This window comes from Orcinus orca, chromosome 14 (assembly GCF_937001465.1).
Source record: "Orcinus orca chromosome 14, mOrcOrc1.1, whole genome shotgun sequence".
Classification (NCBI taxonomy): Eukaryota; Metazoa; Chordata; class Mammalia; order Artiodactyla; family Delphinidae; genus Orcinus; species Orcinus orca.
Window position 1 is genome coordinate 89,926,541 of NC_064572.1, and position 17,390 is coordinate 89,943,930.

A 17,390-nucleotide genomic window follows, 5' to 3' on the forward strand; every position below is an offset into this window, starting at 1 on the left:
CTTTACAAATCGTAGGGACTTTATTATTTATATAAATCGTCAACTACAGAATTAATATTTTAAAATCTTATTTGGTTTTATATTGCTTTGGGAAATATTCACTTTAGCCACTTAAATGTCTCCCAGCTCCCCCCAAAATAAAGCAGGTGGTACCAACCGGAGGTGGTAGAGGTCCTTGAGGCTCTTGCTGTCAACCACGGAGGCTGCAATGAGTACCTCCAACTGCAGGACCGGGATGGTGAGCTCATGAAGGAACACCTTCTGCAGGGCCTCGACCAAGTGGTCCAGATAATATAAACTGTACGTCTACATCAATACACAGCAAACATGTAAGGTCAAAGACGGGGGAAGGGTGGGCCCCCAGCTCACAGGGTCTTCCCTCCAGAAACTCTGTCCACACAGTGCCACGTGCACAGGGGCTGAACTAGTGTCTGTTGAGGGAAGGAGTGATGTGCTCTCTGCCTCCTGTCCTTCAGTTAGGCTTTCAGCTTGTCGTGTGCAATCTCCTGGAATCTTCAGCACCCAAGTATAAAGATGCTCACAAGAAAAATCCACCTGCTTTCATTCAAATTAATGTCTTTGTTTCATTTCTTTATATACACATACAATTGCTTTCAAATTCAATATAGACAGAGACGAACTAATACTTCTTATAATGTCACACTAGGTTTGATATTCTCAGTAGAAAATTAGAGAAGTTGGATAAGCTATTTTAAAAATCTGCTTAATAGCACTGAAGAGTGAACAATGCAGGCAAAACTGACTGGGCCGAGACATGGAAGAAGATGTGAATCGAGAGATGTGAACCTGGCACCTTGGGATACACGTGTCCTGGGATGTCTGCTGACAGAAGAGGCAGCTGAGAGCCTGAACAGCACCTGTGACTCTTCCTTTGCAGGTGGAGTTGAGGGCCCACTGAAGGCTAGTGCCCCGACTGGGTCCCCAAAGCCCGCACCTGAGGCTCAAGGGCAACGAAATAAAACAGCCCTGTCAGGGGTTACATCCCAGCCCAGTGGCATTTGGGTGGCCTGGAAAGCGTGTGTTTTTTTGAGAGACTAATAACTGATCATCCCTGGTGAGGCCGACACTACAAGATGATAATAGGGTATTAAGGGGCTTCCCTGGTGGCGCAGTGGTTGAGAGTCCGCCTGCCGATGCAGGGGACACAGGTTCGTGCCCCAGTCCGGGGGGATCCCACATGCCACGGAGCGGCTGCGCCCGTGAGCCATGGCCGCTGAGCCTGTGCATCCGGAGCCTGTGCTCCACGGCGGGAGAGGCCACAGCAGTGAGGGGCCCGCGTACCGCAAAAAAAAAAAAAAAAAAAAAGGATAGTAAGAACCACATTATGCCAATAAATTAAAAATTTTATATTAACTGGAAACATCCTAGAAAAACACAACCCACCAACATTACAAAAAAATTATAAAATCTGAAGCGTTCTGTAACTATTAAGTAAATTGGATCCACATTTGAAAATCTTCTCAAATAGATCCAGGCCCAGAAGTCTTCACCAGGGAATTCTTCCAAACGTTTGAGGAAGAAATAACAGCTAATCTTATACAAATTCTTCCCAAGAAGAGTTCAAAAAGGGAACACTCTCTAATTGACTAAAAGGTCAGTGTGATATTGTGATATAATAAGACACATACCTCTGGTCTTTGTTCTTGGTTCCTGGCACTGAGCTCCTACAACCCTTGGGATTTTGTGGTTCACAAGTCCCTTTCACCCACACCTGAGTTTACACTCGCAAGGTGACTCCTGGCCATCCCTACAGAGCTTCAGGATGGGGGCTGGCGGTCAGAGGAACCAACCACATGATGGGAGAGTGAAACCCTCAGCCCCGTCCCGACATCTGGGGCGGGGGGAGGGGCTGGAGGCTGAGTTAATTCCCAACAGCCCGCGAGCCGATCAGCCGTGCCCTGTCCCGGAACCTGCAGGGAAACCCTGCGGGAAGGGGTTTGGAGAGCTTCTGGGCTGGTGAACGTGTCCACCTGCCAGGAGGGTGGTGCCCGGCACACCCCAGCTCCACGGGGACAGACTCTCCCGTGCTCGGGACCCTTCCACACCTGCCCCATGGACCCCCTCATCGGGCTGCTCATCTGCATCCTTTACAACATCCTCTGTAACAGACCAGCGATCTAGTTAAGTCAAGCGTTTTCCTGAGTCTGGGAGCTGTCATGGCAAACATCGAACCTGAGGAGGGGGTCATGGGAACCCGATTCATGGCCACACTGCATGAGTGCAGTGGCCTGGGGACCCGACACTTGTGACCGGCGCCTAGTGGGGGCGGACTCGAGGGACGGACCCCTGACCCTGTGGGGCCTGCGCTGACCCTGGCACATAGTGCCAGAACTGAGTTAAATGGGGGGTCACCCAGCTGGTGTCCACGGGGAGCGGAGAACTGGCTGTTGTGCGGAAACCCGCACACCTGCGGTCAGAAGCGCTGGGAGCAGAAAACAGTTCAGAGTCAGTGCAGCCTCTTACCACTTCCTGACAAGCGTGTAGTATGAAAGGAAAATTAAACACCAATTTCCTCATGAACGCAGAGGCAAACACCCCGAACAAAATACTAGCCAGTTGAATCTGATGATAAGTGAAACGAATAATATGTCTCAACCAAGTTGACATTATTCTGATAAGCATTAGGGAATAAAGTAAGGAAAGAGAAAAAAGCCATTATGTGATAGATGGAGAAAAATACTTGATAAACATCTGTAGCCATTTGTGATTAAAACTCTTAGCAAATAGAAACAAAGGAACTTCCTTAATCAATAAAGAATACCTATAAGCACCTACAGCAAACATCAATGACACTGAGTGAAATGCTGAAGCCCCCTTGCTAAGCCAGGGGGCAGGATAAGGAGGTGTCACCATCTCTGTTCAGCGCTGTGCTGGTGGCAGCCAGTGGAATAAGGAGATAAAAAGTGTAATGATCAGAAATGAGGAAAAACATTTGCGGACGAAATGCAGACTCTGTGTATACACATAAGATCCAAAGAATCTACAGATCGATTACCAAACTTATCTAGAAGTTAACTAAACTGATGGCTGCAAGGTCAAGATGAAAACAATTATATTTCTAGATTTCATCTGGAGTTTAAAAAAATGAAACAAGAGGTATATTTATAACAGCAGCACAAACATCAAATATGTAGAAATAAATCTAATGTGTGTAACCTCCATGCATAAAACTCAAATCCATTATCAAGAGAAGTTACAGAAGACCTACGTCAATAGAGAACTAGAACATGCTCATCGACTGGAATATTCAATGTGGCAAAGATGCCAGTTCTCCCCCAAACCAAAAACTGATCTCGAGATTCAGTGCAATCACAGCCAAAACTCCACCAGGGTTTCCAATGGAAGCCAACAAGCTGACTCTAAAAGTCACATGGAAACACATGGACAATGGAAAGGACATCCAAGACCTTCCTGAATAACAAGGTCAGGCAATGTTCTCTCCCAAGCAGTCAAGGTGACGAACCTCAGGAGCTCAGACAGTGAGGTGTTGGTGCAGGTGTGGACGCCTGATTCATGACAAGCGTGGCAAAGAAGCCCGGCAAGCGATTTTTCAATGAGTGGTGTTAGAACATTCAGATTATCCAGATCGGAGAGCTCAGAACCGGATCCTTCACCTCACAGCACGCACATGAACCAACTTCAAGTGGATCTAAATCTGACATGTAGAAGTATAAAGCTTTTGGGAAAATACCATAAGAGGACATTTTCATGACCTTTAGGAAGGAAAACATTTTTTTAAACAGGACACAACAAGGCACTAGTCATAAAGGGAAAGATTAATACTTTTTCGTACACTAAAACTTGGAATCTGTATTCACAAGAAGACCTCAAGACAGTCAAGGCCCAGAGTGGAGGGTGACCTGCTGTCCTAAACTGTCAGAGTGTTTTTTCCAAGACAGATAAGGAACTCCTTCAATTCAACAAGGTAAAGACAGAGGCTTAATAAAATATGGGCGACCAATTGCACACGCAGGCCATGAAAGAGGACATTCAAGTGGCCAAAAGGCGCTGAGAGGCGTCCGGCCTCACCGTAGTCAGGGAGTGTCCGGCTGAGCCCAGTGAGAGGCCCACGCCCCCCAGACGGCCAGGTGAGAAGGCGGGCCTCACGGCACGACCACTGCCAAAGGCAGTTTGTCAACATGCTGTAGTTGGAGATACACGTGCTCCGTGACCCAGAAACGCCGCTGCCGGGTGTGCCCTCCAGGCACGTGGGCACGTGGGCCCTGAGACATCTGTAACAGGCACGCTGGAGACAGCCCCGTGCCTTCCGTGGCTGAAGGACAGACAGGCCGTGGTCGAGTCACCAGACAGAATACTCGTCACCGACGATGTGAACACAACCAGACACACGAAGCAGCGCGGAGGATTCCCGCGGACACCGCGCTCCAGAGAGAAGCCAGCCATGGGCGGTTAGAGGCCGAGAGTCTGTATTTCCACAAGCACAGAAACCAGGCAGGTGCGGGGCTGAAAAACAGCCCCCAAAGTAGCCCGGCGCTACCCCTGGAACCTGCGCACAGGTGTGATCGAAGTAAGGATGCCGAGCTGGGGAGGTTGCCCTGGATGATACAGGCGGGCCCCACGTGTCATCGTATGGGCCCCTGTACGTGGGAGATGAGACACAGACACAGCGGAGAAGCCACGTGACGACGGAGGCGGGGGGTGGGGGAGGTGACGCGGCCACAAGCCCAGGAGACCGCAGGAGCTGGAAGAGGCAGGAAGGACCCTCCCCTGGGGCCTCCAGAGGGAATGTGGCCCCGCCGACATCTTGACTTCGGCCCGGTGATGCTGACTTTGAACCTGTGGCCTCCAGAACTGTGAGGAAACCCTTTGTGCTGCTTTAAGCACCTGGTTTGCGGTGGCCGGTCACAGCAGCCGTGGGGCACTCCCAGGCATGGCTGAATTTCACGTGCAGGAGTGTGACCTGTGCGGGGAATGCGTGAGGAAAAGTCCCCGGGTGCTCGGGGAGGGGGAGGGGGCCGGGGACGGGCCTGTGGGAGGGTCTGGGGGCTCATGCCCGGGAGGCCCTGCTTCACAATTCCCTGAGCAGAGCCCTGTTTCTGCGCATCCCTCTCTGGTCCCACTGCACACCAGAAAGCGTCAGCTGTGACAACAAGCCAGGAGGCAGGACACGGACACAGGCCTGGGACGGCATCTTCAGGTCCACTCACCGGCTTCTGGAGAGTTGACCGGTTGACAGCAAAGTTGCTCTGATCCTGCTTAAATACTGACATAGCTTCCTCGGGGCAAGCGTAGGAAGCCCACTCTTCTATGCTTGCGGGTGCGTCTTCAAGGCGTTTGCCAGGAGTGGGGCTTTGAAACTGCAAAGCAGGAAGCCAGGCTCCGCTTTAGGAGGTGGAGCTCGCAGCAGACGCCCCGGTGGCCCCACGGGAAAGGACGGGTCGGCAGCGCCTCTGGGGACGTGCGTGGCGCCCTCCCTGGGCTGCCAGCCCGACAGCAAGCCACGCCGGACCCACACGTGTCTCCACTTCCTGGAGAGCAGTGATGGGGGAGGGAGGCGGGGGCGTCCCCAGTGGGGACAGTGAGGCGGGACAGCCGGGAGGGGTGCTGCCGTGAGCACAGCCCCAGAGACAGGCAATTCCTCCGGTGACAAGGTGACGTGCAGCACGGGCCCCCAGTGGATGGAGAGAAGGTGCTGTCCCACCCCACATGGCCAGGGCCCAGATGCACCTGGGCAGAGGGAGGGACCCGCTCTGGGAACGCAGACGACAGACCACAGGGGAGAAGCCAGACCCTCCCCGTGTCACCTCCTAACACCCGGGGCAGGGGGACAAGAACCACTGGCTCCACTTCCCAGGGGGAGAAACCGGACAGAGCAGCCGGGACGGCTCTGCCCGCTGCGGCCCAGCCTCTGGGACGAGGAGCCTCAAGGGCGGCTGGGGCAGAGCCTGGCCACCGGGAGGGCACGGTCACCTGCTTCGAGGCCCTGCCCTTGTCCTTGTCTCTGTCCTTGTCCTTGTCTCTGCCCTTGTCCTTGTCTCTGTCCTTGTCCTTGTCTCTGCCCTTGTCCTTGTCTCTGCCCTTGTCCTTGTCTCTGTCCTTGTCTTTTTCTCTGTCTTTGCTTTTCTCCTTCTCCTTTTGAAGCAACAATGAATGTGAACTCGCTGCTGCTGGAATTCTACTTTCTGAAATTGATTTTCCTGCTGTTAATAAAGAAACCTGGGGAAAGAAAATCCGAATTTGCAACACTGATAACAGAAGCGGGTCCCCCTCCTCCCACGCACTCAGGTATGAGGGCAGGTTGGGAGGGAGTGGCCAGGCCATGAGCCGCCCGGCGCAGAGGTGGCGGCAGTGCCCCTCGGCGGGTGGACACGCGGCCGCCCTCCTCTGCCCTTGGGGGGCTTCCTCCAGGACTCTGGGCCTGCGGGGACGCACAGCTGACCCTTAAGAAGAGCTTGTCAGCCCCATAAAATGAATTAACGTCTCTAATGAAGAACATGCTCAAGTGACTTTTAGCGGTTCTCAAAGAATCGCAGAGCCGCTGCATGGTGGGTGGTGGGTGGTAGTGGCCTGGGGCATCTTCAAGACCCAGGACGGCCTTCCCAGTCCTTCCTGCTGCCAAAGGGCGATGGCCCTGTTGTCCCCAGCACATGGCTGAGGGCAGGGTGCAAACCTGCCCCCAGAAGAAAGGCCTGTCCTGCCGACACTGTCCCACTGGGCGGGCACCGATGGCGGGAGGTCCTTGAGAACAAGAGTCGACCAGGAGCTGCCCCGGGGGCCCCGTAAAGAGGTGGTGGGAAGGAGGGCAGCTCGGAGGCCGTGCAGAGGGGGCATAGAGAAGGTTCTGGAAGCCCAGTGGCAGCGAGGTGGAAAGACAGGCTTCTGCGGGTGGTTGGGCAAAGGCGCTGGGGTGAGTCTTGGGGAGGAGGGGCCACTTTGTAGGGAGCAGCGAGGCCCTCCCTCCTCCCCTGAGTCCCCAAAGCAGGGAGGGTGCTGCTGGGAAGGAGGGGAGAGGGACGCTGTCCCGGGAGAGACACAGGACCTGTGCAAGTGCAGGTTCCCGGGGCCTCACCTGCCAGATGCGGCGGAGAAAGGTGTAGGCCATGAGGCAGTAGTCCTGGTGGCTGGCGGCGCTCGGGGTCACCACCAGGGCCAGCAGCGTGTAGGCGCGGGCCAGCATCTCAAGCTGCCGTACATTCCGAAGCTTCTCCAGGGAGGGGGGCCCCGAGCCCTCAGCCCCCGGGCCCTCCGGGGCCGCCGGAGTGGACACCTGCTCTTCTGGAAGACAGGAGCCGCTGGGTGCCCTCCCTGCCCACCCCCTGTGCCCGCCTGGTCCCCAGGGGCCCCTGCCACCCGGCCTGGGGTTGAGACTCTTCCAGAGGGGCGTGCCACCTTCACAGGGGCCACCCTCAGGGACGGGCCTCCCAGGGCTTCCCCAGCGGAGACAACAGGCCCACCTGCAGGGACGCTGCAGCCACCTTCGGGGCAGTGAGGGGATGCCGCCCCTCCCTCCGTCCATCTGGCTGGGCTCCCACCACCTCCCTATCACGCCTGGGCTGGGCCTTCCTGGTGGATGAGCTCTGCTGGAGCGGAAGGGACCAGCAGCCGGGGAGGCAGGGCCCTGACCTCGCCAAGCCCACAGGGCGCTGGCCTGCAGGGGCGTCGCAGGGATAGCGGAGCCCAGGAGCCCCTCACGGCGGGCGGCCCCTCCGCCCGCCACCGCGCCGCTCACCTGTGGCCCCCGCGCCTGCGGCTCCCGCACCTGCCGGCTCCGGGGAGCCCCTGTCGGGCCGCATCCTCAGCAGGATGTCGATCGCCCACTCCAGGTGGAAGACGACGTCTTCAAGAGGAAACTGGTTGTGGTACAGCCACTCGCTGAATTCCATGATGTAGTCAACCTTCTGCCACTCACTCTCTGGCTTCTTTGGGATTAAACAGAAAAGGGTGGTAAAGACACACACCTGCCACTCAGCAGCCCGAGGACCACACGGCAGGTGTTGTGTTCCCCCACCTCCTAGAAACAGAGGGGCTGCTTCTCACCCGTCTCTACCGTCACGAGACCACCAGGCTCGGCAAGACCTCCCACGTGCAGCGGGCAGCAAGACCAGAGCCAGGCGAGTGACCCCGGCCTCTGCTCCCTGCGGACGCCCCGCCACCTGCCCGCCGGACCCCTCGCGGGCCCCGCGTGTCCCTCCCGCCTCCGGGGCGACGCCGGCCTGAGGGGCTCTCTGCGGGCGCTCCACCACCAGCCCCGGGTCTCCTCCGGCACTCGGAGGTATGGACGGTTCTGTGGCTCACAGGGCTCGGAGGGCACTGAAGATGCTGCACCGTGCAGTGTGCAGCCCGAGTCAGACCCAGTATCGCTCATCAATCATCACTGCACGAAGGGAGGAAGCTGCCCTCCCTGCCCCCCCGAGAGCGGAGCCAGCCTGCCTTCCGCTTGCCGGGCCCCAGGCCCCACACCCCACACCTCACGCCTCACATGCCAGGAGGATGCGCGGCCGGAGGTGAGGGAAGGGGCCGGTTGGTGGGACACGCAAGGTCAGGGTGGACTCTCCCCAGGACACTGCCTGACGTCACCAGGGAGCGGGGGCATCCCAGCCCTGAGTGGGGTCCTCCCCCTCATTAGCAGGTGGGCAGAAGGGAAGAAGGAGTGGCCCTGAGCAGTGGGGCCTGGAAGCCAGGTGACAGATGACCACGAGTGCCAAGGAGGGGTCGGATGGGGCCTCAGAATGACCGTGACCATGTGGTCACAGGTGGCTTTGACAAGAGCTGTGCGAGAGAGACGATGGGGACAAGGGCGGTGGAAGAGGGAATGGTCATCGTTTCAACAACGGTGCTGGGAAAGCAGGCAGCCACACACTGAGGAAAGGAGCAGGACCCCTAATTCGCACCAAACACACGGCTGAGCTCAAGACGGATCAAAGACTCAAATGTGAGAGCTGAAACTATGAAACCCTTGGAAGGAAACGTAGAAATCTTCGTGACCTTGGATTACACGCTGGTTTCTCAGCTACGATGCCATACGCGTAAGCAGCAGAAGAAATAGACAAGTTGGACTTCATCAAGATTATAAACTTTTGTGCTACAAATGACATCATCAAGAATACGAGAAAGCAGTTGAAAAGACAAGCCACAGAATGAGAGAAAATATGTACAAATCTTATATCCGATAAGGGACTTGTATCCAAAACACATAAAGAATTCCTACAGCGCAGCAATAAACAGACAAGAAACCAAATTTTTTTTTAAAAGGGCAAAGGATTTGAATAGACATTTCTCCAGAGAAGATGCACAAATGGCCGATTAGCACAGGAAAAACATGCTGCCAGTTACTACGTTAGTTACTAGGGAAACGCAAGTCAAACCACGACTCAGGTAGCTAAAGACAGCCATCACGTGACCTGGGAGTTCACTCCCAGCTATGTGCCCCAGAGAACAGCTGTAACGTGTCCGTGCAAACACTCGCACACGGCTGTCTACAGCAGCCCAGTCACAAGAGTTCCTAAGAGGAAGCAACGCCGAGGCCCATCGGCGCAGCCTCCGTCCACACGATGGAGGACTAGTCAACCAGCAGCAGTGAAGCCCGGACATGCGCTTCAACAGATGGAGCTTGGACGAGACGTCCAGGGAGGGCAGCCGGACACAGAGGACCCACCTCGTCTGGCTCCATGCGTGTAACGCTGGCTCACTGGGGCCGGCGGGGGTGGGGGGAGGGACACAGTGCCCACGGACCTGGGTTTTGGGGGGCTGGTGAAATGTTCTAAAATTGATTGTGATGATGGCTGCATAACCCCGTGAATTTACTATAAAGCACCTTGTACCCCTAAGAAAAAGGAAGCGAAGGAAGGAAGGGGCAGAGAGCCTTTCCACGGAGTCTGTGCAGAGGGTTCCGGCAGCTCGGCTCGGCCAGCAGCCGCCCCGTCCATAGCACCGCCTGCTCCCCCGGCACAGCTGCCTGGCCCCAGGAACCCTGGCCTGGGCTCCAGGCGCGAGACGCAGGGGCACCCACGGCCGCTTGTAGTGGGCCCGGGCCTCTGCTTGACCGATGGGTCATGACCGCACGGCCATCGATGGAGCCTGTGTTCGGACCCCTTCCTGGGGACACCCCGACCCTGGAGCGCTCTGAAAACCTCGGTGGGATCTGCTCCGTGAAGGGGAAACATTCTGCTCAACAGAAAAGCCTGTCAGGTGCCTGCCGCAGGGCACGTCTTTGGGGGCTTCAGTCCCACAATCAAGGGGCCTTCTTTCCCCCGAGGCAAGTCCCACAAGCTCTGCACCAAATCAAGGTGCCCGCCCTCCCCCAAATCTCCAAGCGCGTCGAGAGGAACACGTGTCTTGGCTTCTTGGGGGCGGGGGCCGTCCCCAAGACCCCGAAACCCCAGAGGCTGCAGAGCCCCGCGGCCCACCCCCTGCCCTCCCCACACGGCCTCACAAGGACTGCGTCCCTCATGTGGGAGGACAGGCTCCGTCTGCCGCCCCGGCTCGTGTCCCGCTGCCCCCCCTTCCTTCCGGTTCTCCCGAGGGGCTGGGCTCCGCACCGCCCCCCCTCCCCCCGCACCTTCCCACCCCCGGGGGCTCCATCCGCAGACACACGGTGAGTCAGAGCCAGACCTGCAGGGCCTGGATGGCGTGGAGGTAGCAGGTCAGCTCCCCGGGGACACTCGTGGAGTTGAGGGCCAGGCGCCGCCACATGTGCGCCAGATACTCCTCACTCTGGTCTTTGAATCTCTGAATTTCCATCACGAAGTTCTGGCCGAGTCTAGCCTTCACCACGACCATGTGTTTGAAGATCAAGCTGAAGAAAAGTAAAAGAGAGAAATTAGCGCCTGGGTGGTGAAGGTCGTCCCCATACAGAAGGCACACCCACTGGAGTGTCTGCGCGCGCTCCTGCTCACGCAGAGAGACCAGGAGACCTGAGTGCCTCGGGGGTCTTGTGTCGTGCTGTGTTTTGCTTTTTCCGTTTATCATTTGTGTGTGTTGGGCTTAAATCCCCTCCCTTCGTGTGTTGACTTCTTGGTAGGGAAATAAAGTCACCAGGGGAAAGGGGAGAGTGGGGGGCTGAGGAGGGAGCCACCCTGTTGGGGGGCTGCAGGGGAAGGTACCCCGGGGGGGGAGGCGCGGGGAGGGGAGGCGCCCTGGGGGGCCTCAGGGACTCACAGGCGGTGCGCCGTCCGCGGCAGCACCTGCAGGGCCTCGTCCAGCACCTTGAGGCAGCCCTCCCAGTCATGCTGGTCGGCGTGGCTGTGGAACAGCAGGCCATACAGCGCGGCCCTCAGCGTCAGGTCATCCTCGGCCCCTGCGGTGGGAGAGGGGGCTCAGGAGGGGCGCCGGTCAGGGGGTCTGGGGATGGAGGTGCTAGCAGCTGGGGGTCCACAGGACCGGGAGGCCCCCAGGGAGCACTCGGGACACGGCCGCCTGTCTGGGACACCCCGGGCCTCATGCCGCAGAGCCGGACAGCAGGTGGGACCACGTGGAGATCCAGCCACAGGACCTCGTCATCTGCGTCCCTTAGACACACGCAGAGCTGCCCTTCCAGGGCCGGGCCTCGAGCAGCGGGAGTGACCCCTGATCGTGGGAAACACATCAGTCCTTTTGGGACTGAAGGCTCAGGGGCTCCTCCCGGGCGACACCTGCGCTGCTGTCCTCCCTCCCCCACCTGCCTCACCTGCACCAGGTGCCCCCAGCTGCCCCTCACCCCACCCCGCCAGGCTTTCTCGGGCCCCGCAGTCCTCTAAGCCCTTTCCCTTTTGGAAACTCCCGTTACTCTTCCGTAATTTTAAAAATACACAATGGGAGCGTCAGGAAAGGAGAAGCCTCTCCCCACCAGCCTCCCCAGGCCGCTCGAGGGGCCGCCTCAGCCGCGCCGTCCAGCAAAGCAGAGCCCCTGCCCCTGGTGCCAGACACTCACGTTGTCCTGTTTTACCTCGTTGACCGTGTAGCTCTCTTTCCCGTTTTTGAATCGTTATAGCAAAGGGGTGAACACGCCCGTGGATCCTGCCGGCATGTTGTCCGGCTGCTGGCTAAGAGGACAGCACCAACTCACACCACTTAGGGCCTGAGGGCTCACCGTGGCCCCCCACTGCCAGCGCTGGGACGGAATACAGGTGCCCAGGAGCAGGGGGATTGAGGCACGTGACCAGATAAACTGGTCAACGTCTTGACACTTGGGAACGTGGGTTCCATAGCGTGCTTTCCTCCTCTCATCTCGGCCGGGCCAACTCGGAACCACACGCCGCGGTGGTGAGGGCTCTTACAGTCAGGGCTCTGCACCCCCTGGTTGGCAGCAGGGCCACATGCCCCTGGACGTGGCAACCCCGCTTGCCAGAAATTCCAGACGGTGCCTCGGACGAGCAGGGAGAGACTGCCCGTGCGAGTTCACCTGCTGAGCCGTCGGGGCCATTTGTTACTGCAGTGTGGCATCTCGTAGCCTGACTAATGCAACTGCTCGTGCATTACAGAAATGGATCATTTAGCCGCTAAATTTGATGCCAGTACTTTTCCAGTGTTTACTTTTTAATTTTCTCATTTCTCATTATTTAAATTTTCACGTATTTTGAAAGTGTGCCTCTTTGATCACTCTAAACTTTAGGCAGGAATCTTTCCTCAGAACATTGCTTTGCTCAATTCTACTTTCCCATTTTTTCCTATGGCTTGAATTGTTAACGCTGCTAAACCATTTAGCTGAGTATGTTTCAGCACGTGGAGTAAAGCGTACACGGGCTCCACGCGCTCCGGGCGGTGCCGGGACCCCAAGCAGCCGGCTCCTCACTGGCCCTTGCAGTCCTGCGGGTCTGGGCTGCTGTCTGCATCTCCCTCTGCGGCAGCAGCAAACAATCTTACCTGGGGGTCTAGAGTTCAACTCAGTATTTAATTACACACGGTCACATCTTTGTTCACTATTTTAAATCGAGTTTCTCTCTCTCGTAGACTCTGAGGCACCTGAAGGAGGGCCACGGCTCTAATCCACACATTCACGCTTTGCAGTACACACCGTGGCCCTTATTTTAGAAATAAATTATACAATATGTTTTAGCTTATTAAGGTCACTACTTTTTTCGCAGCAGTATATCTCCACATTTTTATGGAAATGGAAAAGTGTGATTTACCTGTCAGAAAAACCCAGAGGCTAGATTTCAAGGCTGCCTGGGAGGGCGCAGGGTGGCCCTGAACTGGGGGGCCACCTAGGCTTGGGGGGTTTCCTCATGCTTACAGTGGGGGTCCCCGATTGCTCACGAGGAGCCCTCACCCTCACCGTGCCTGCCCGAGTTCAGGGCTGAGCAGGCATGTCCCGTGGTCACTGCCACGACTTCACCTGTTCTACACAAGGCTCGGGATCTAACAACAGCAGGCCCTGCCCGGCCTCATGTCTGCGGCTCTGTCTGTCCTGCATCTACAAACCTGAGAGAAAACACCCTTCCATCGTCCCTCCACTTTGGAAGTCGGCTGTGGGCCACCGGTGCAGAGGCAGCGTCTTCCCTTTTTCCTAAAGCAAAAACAAAGCAACAATACCGACGTTTGGAAGTTGCAGTTTCTTCTTTCACCAGTCTGTTTTTCACTGGGGTCAGCATTGAATTACGGAAGCTGCGGCTAAATTTCTGAAACACTAAGCCACAAAAAGTGGAATCACGTTTCCCCTGTAAGAGAAGGCGCTCCAGTTCAAGGTTCACTACCTTAAAACACACACACACGCACAGACTAGCCCTGCAGCACAGTCTACGGCTTACAATGACACGAAGCAGACAAGTCAGTTGTATAGCTTTGAGTCAATAGGATCAAAAGCACATTAGGAAAACTTATGGGACACGAAAAAGCAGGGCTCAGGGGGAAGTTTACACCTGCAAATGCCGACACTGAAAAGGAAGAAAGATCTCAAACCAACAACCTAAGTTTACACCTTAAGGAACCTGAAAAAGAACAAACTAAATCCAAAGTTAGCAGAAGGAAGGGAATGTTAAGGATTAGAGCATAGAAAATAAAAGGAACAAAATCAATGAAACCAAAAATCGATTCTCTGCAAAGATCAACAAAATAGACAAACTTTAGCTAGACTGGCAAAGAAAAGAAGAAAGAAGCCCAAATAACTAAACTCAGAAATGAAAGTGGAAACAATACTATCAACCCTACAATGATAGCAAGAACTATAATAGAACCCTACTAGCAACTGTCTTCCAACAAATGAGATCGCCTACAAGGAACGGAAAAATCCCTCGAAACACTCAAATTGCCTAAGAAGAAATAAAAAATGGCAACAAAATTCTAACAGTAAAGACTGAATCAGTAATCAGAAACCTTCCAGTTAAGAAAATTCCTGGACCAGCTGGCTTCCCAGGTGAATTCTACCAAACATTAACAAAAAGAATAACACTTATCCTTCTCAACTCTTCAAAAAATTGAAGAGGAAGGAACATTTCCTAACTCATTCTATGAGACTAGCATTACTTTGATAGGGGGTCCAGATAAAGACATCACAAGAAAAGAAAATTATAGATGAATACCCTTTATGAATATAGATGCAAAAATTCTCAACAGAGTAAGTTGCTGAATTGCAGATCAAATCCAACAACACAGTAAACATATTATTCACCACGACCAAGGGAGATTTGTCCCAGGAACACAAGGCTGGTCCAACCTAAGGAGTGTAACCCATCGCCTTAATAGGACAGAGGAGAAAACCACACGATCAGCTCAACTGATGGAGAAAAGGCATGTGACAAAATCCAAAAACGTTTCATCACAAAATCTCTCAGAAAACTAGGAGTGGTGGGAAAATTCCTCAACACAGTAAAGTTATGAAAAACTCACAGCTAGCGTGATACTCAAAGGTGACAGACTGACGCTTTCTCTTTCAGATCAAGGGAGGTCCCCGGGCCGCGACCTACCGCACTCCTGGGTGACGGCGGAGGGGGAAGGAGGCCTCACTCCCCGAGGCCCACCAGATGCCTGTCCACTGTCAGGCAAAACCTCCCTGGGCCCTGAGTGGGTCTGCGCCCCCACCCTCCCTCCTCTCCCCTTTCCTACTGGCGCTTTCTAGGTCTGAGTTAGGGTTCCCTCAGGGATGGGGGAGGACAGAGCTGAGCCCTGAGCGCAGCCAGGAGCCGCCCCGCCTTGCCCCGCTGGGATCTCACGGGTGTCAGCGTCCCCTGTCCCCCATGCAGCCGTCGTGTTCATTGCCTGAGTGCTTCCACGGGGCCCGTCTTTCCTCGGGAGCCTCGCGCACCGTGCTGGAGGAAGGACGCGAGAGGCGGCCCAGGGCACACCTGCTTTCTGGCCTCCGTCTTGTTGATGATGCTGATGACCTCCTGAGTGGCGCTCTTGCACTTCTTCCTGTTGACCGCAGAGGACAGCAGCGGCAGCCAGGTGTTCCAGAAGTGTCGGGCGGCCTGCATCACCAGGGCGCTGCTCCCCGCGATGCCCCCAAACCTGGAAAGGAAGGTCTGACCTGGACAGGTATAGGCGCCGAGGGGAGGGGTGGGGCCCCAAGACATCTCTACAGGACCAGGACGGGCTCTGCTCAGGGCAGCCCCGCCGTGACCCGCTCACGAGCTCCGGCTCCCCGTTCCTCGGGCCCGTCCTGGCTCAGACGCTCAGGGCTGCCGGGAGCACCCAGGGGTGAGGTGGGTGTCACCGCACGGGGCAGGCGATGACCCTGGTCACAGGGCCACTGGGGGAGGGGCCGGCCTCGGGGACAGTCCCCAGCGAGCACCACGCCCCGCAGGCACCATCGTCCCCACCCAAAACACGCACCCCAGACGCGCCACGCACACGACGACCCTGGCCACCGGGGGCCGCAGCCCACCTCGCACTCTCTACGAAGGCATTGGCGGCCGTCAGGCGCAGCTGCTTCCAGCCCTTGAGGTTATCCATGATGCTCCTGCCCTGGATGCAGGCTGCGGTGCTCAGCATCTCCGCCACCAACTCAGCCTCCACCCTGCAGACAGACAAGCGCCACGGCTCCCAGGAGGCTCCTAGGGGAGGGAGGTGCCGCCGAGAGGGGAGAGCCCTGGGGACACCCCACCCCGGCCCCTGGAGAGAGCCCTGGGGAGTCCAGAGTAACGTCATGAAGGTCCCCAAGCCAGAACTAACTGGCTGAGTCCAGTCAATCCGCAGAACCATGAGACAGAATCATAAGCTGATGTTTGAATGACTAATACGTAGGGTGTCCTGTGCGGCAGCAGCAGCAGAACAAGGCGCCCACCCCAAGCGAGGCCGGGCCCTGCCGGAGCGATGGGGCCCCGTTCCCCGTGCCCCAGAGCACGTCTTGTTCAGGGGGCCTAGGCTCTGCGCTGAGAGCTCAGAACGTACAATTTAGACTCAGCAACGTCAAGGGTGCCGCGAGCTCTCTTCTCTCAGCCAAGCCGTGGCTTGTGCACGTAACAACCACACGCACGTCCCTGCAACTCGGCTCAGGGGGCACCAGGCTTACTCTAGGAGAAAAGCACTGGTTTCTGGGTAGACCTCCCCGCCATGGCCTGGGAGGCCCCAAAGGCAGGTACCCGCCTGCAGGAGCCAGCTGCTCCGCCACCCTGCCCGTCAGGAGTCTAGGGGAGAAAGAGGCTGTCCCTCCGCCTACAAGGATCTGCAGGGCACGGCCAAGCTCATGCTCTAGGGGTGAATCGGAGGCTGGCCCTGTCCCCCAGGATGGGCGTGCCAACCCAGCAGGAGGTGGAGGAGAGCCTGGCCCCGCTGGGCCCTGGCGTTGCTGTCCTGGAGACCTGGATCTTTAGGACGTGGTCCTTGGGGAGAGTCTGTCAGTGACAACTGGGTGATCTGCTGATGGCGACCACCTATATGCTTACGGCTTACTCTGTTCTATCAGCCACTGAGAGAGGAATGTCGAGATCTGCAGCTGTAATTGTGCCTGTATCTAACTTCCTGCTTCTTGAATTTTGAAGCTCTGCTGTTAAGTGTATACACGTTTAAGATGTTTATGTGTTCTTGCTGATGGAACCCTTTTATCTTTGTGAAACGCCTCTCTACCTCTGATCGCACATCCTGGGAGCCTTACTCCAGCCCCACGGCGTTCTTGCAGCTGGTGCCGCAGAGGCCATCTGTCCCCCTCCTTTTACTTTTCACCTGTGTCTTTGTATTTGAAGAGTGTCTCTTGAAAATGGCTTCGAGTTGGGTCTTGCTTTTTGGGTCCAGTGGGATAAACTCTGCACTTTAACTGGAGTGTTGGTCCATTTACATTTAACGGATCTGTTGGTGTGGTTTTGGGTTAAACCTTCGATTTTGCTATTTGCTTTCCTTCTGTCCCATACGTTCGTCCTTTCTTTCCTCCCCTCTTTTGGATTAATTGAATATTTTTAGTGTTCAATTTTATCTTCTCCATTGGATGTCTAGGTATAATTCTTTTATTGTTTCTGTAGTACTTGCTCTAGAGACTGCAACATACATTCCTAACTAATCAC

General features: G+C 55.9%; 1 protein-coding gene across 1 annotated transcript in view; it reads right to left on the reverse strand.

Annotated features, from left to right (window-relative positions):
- CFAP46 (cilia and flagella associated protein 46) overlaps positions 1 to 17,390 on the reverse strand; it is an 89,269-nt gene that overhangs the window by 34,270 nt on the left and 37,609 nt on the right. The window contains exons 23-32 of the mRNA XM_049697026.1: positions 15,779 to 15,910; positions 15,240 to 15,402; positions 13,381 to 13,465; positions 11,140 to 11,278; positions 10,594 to 10,777; positions 7,712 to 7,901; positions 7,052 to 7,257; positions 5,953 to 6,198; positions 5,190 to 5,339; positions 158 to 306 (exon numbers count right to left, since the gene is read on the reverse strand). Of these exons, the coding sequence (XP_049552983.1) occupies positions 158 to 306; positions 5,190 to 5,339; positions 5,953 to 6,198; positions 7,052 to 7,257; positions 7,712 to 7,901; positions 10,594 to 10,777; positions 11,140 to 11,278; positions 13,381 to 13,465; positions 15,240 to 15,402; positions 15,779 to 15,910 (1,644 nt within the window). The remainder of the gene's footprint in view (positions 1 to 157; positions 307 to 5,189; positions 5,340 to 5,952; positions 6,199 to 7,051; positions 7,258 to 7,711; positions 7,902 to 10,593; positions 10,778 to 11,139; positions 11,279 to 13,380; positions 13,466 to 15,239; positions 15,403 to 15,778; positions 15,911 to 17,390) is intronic.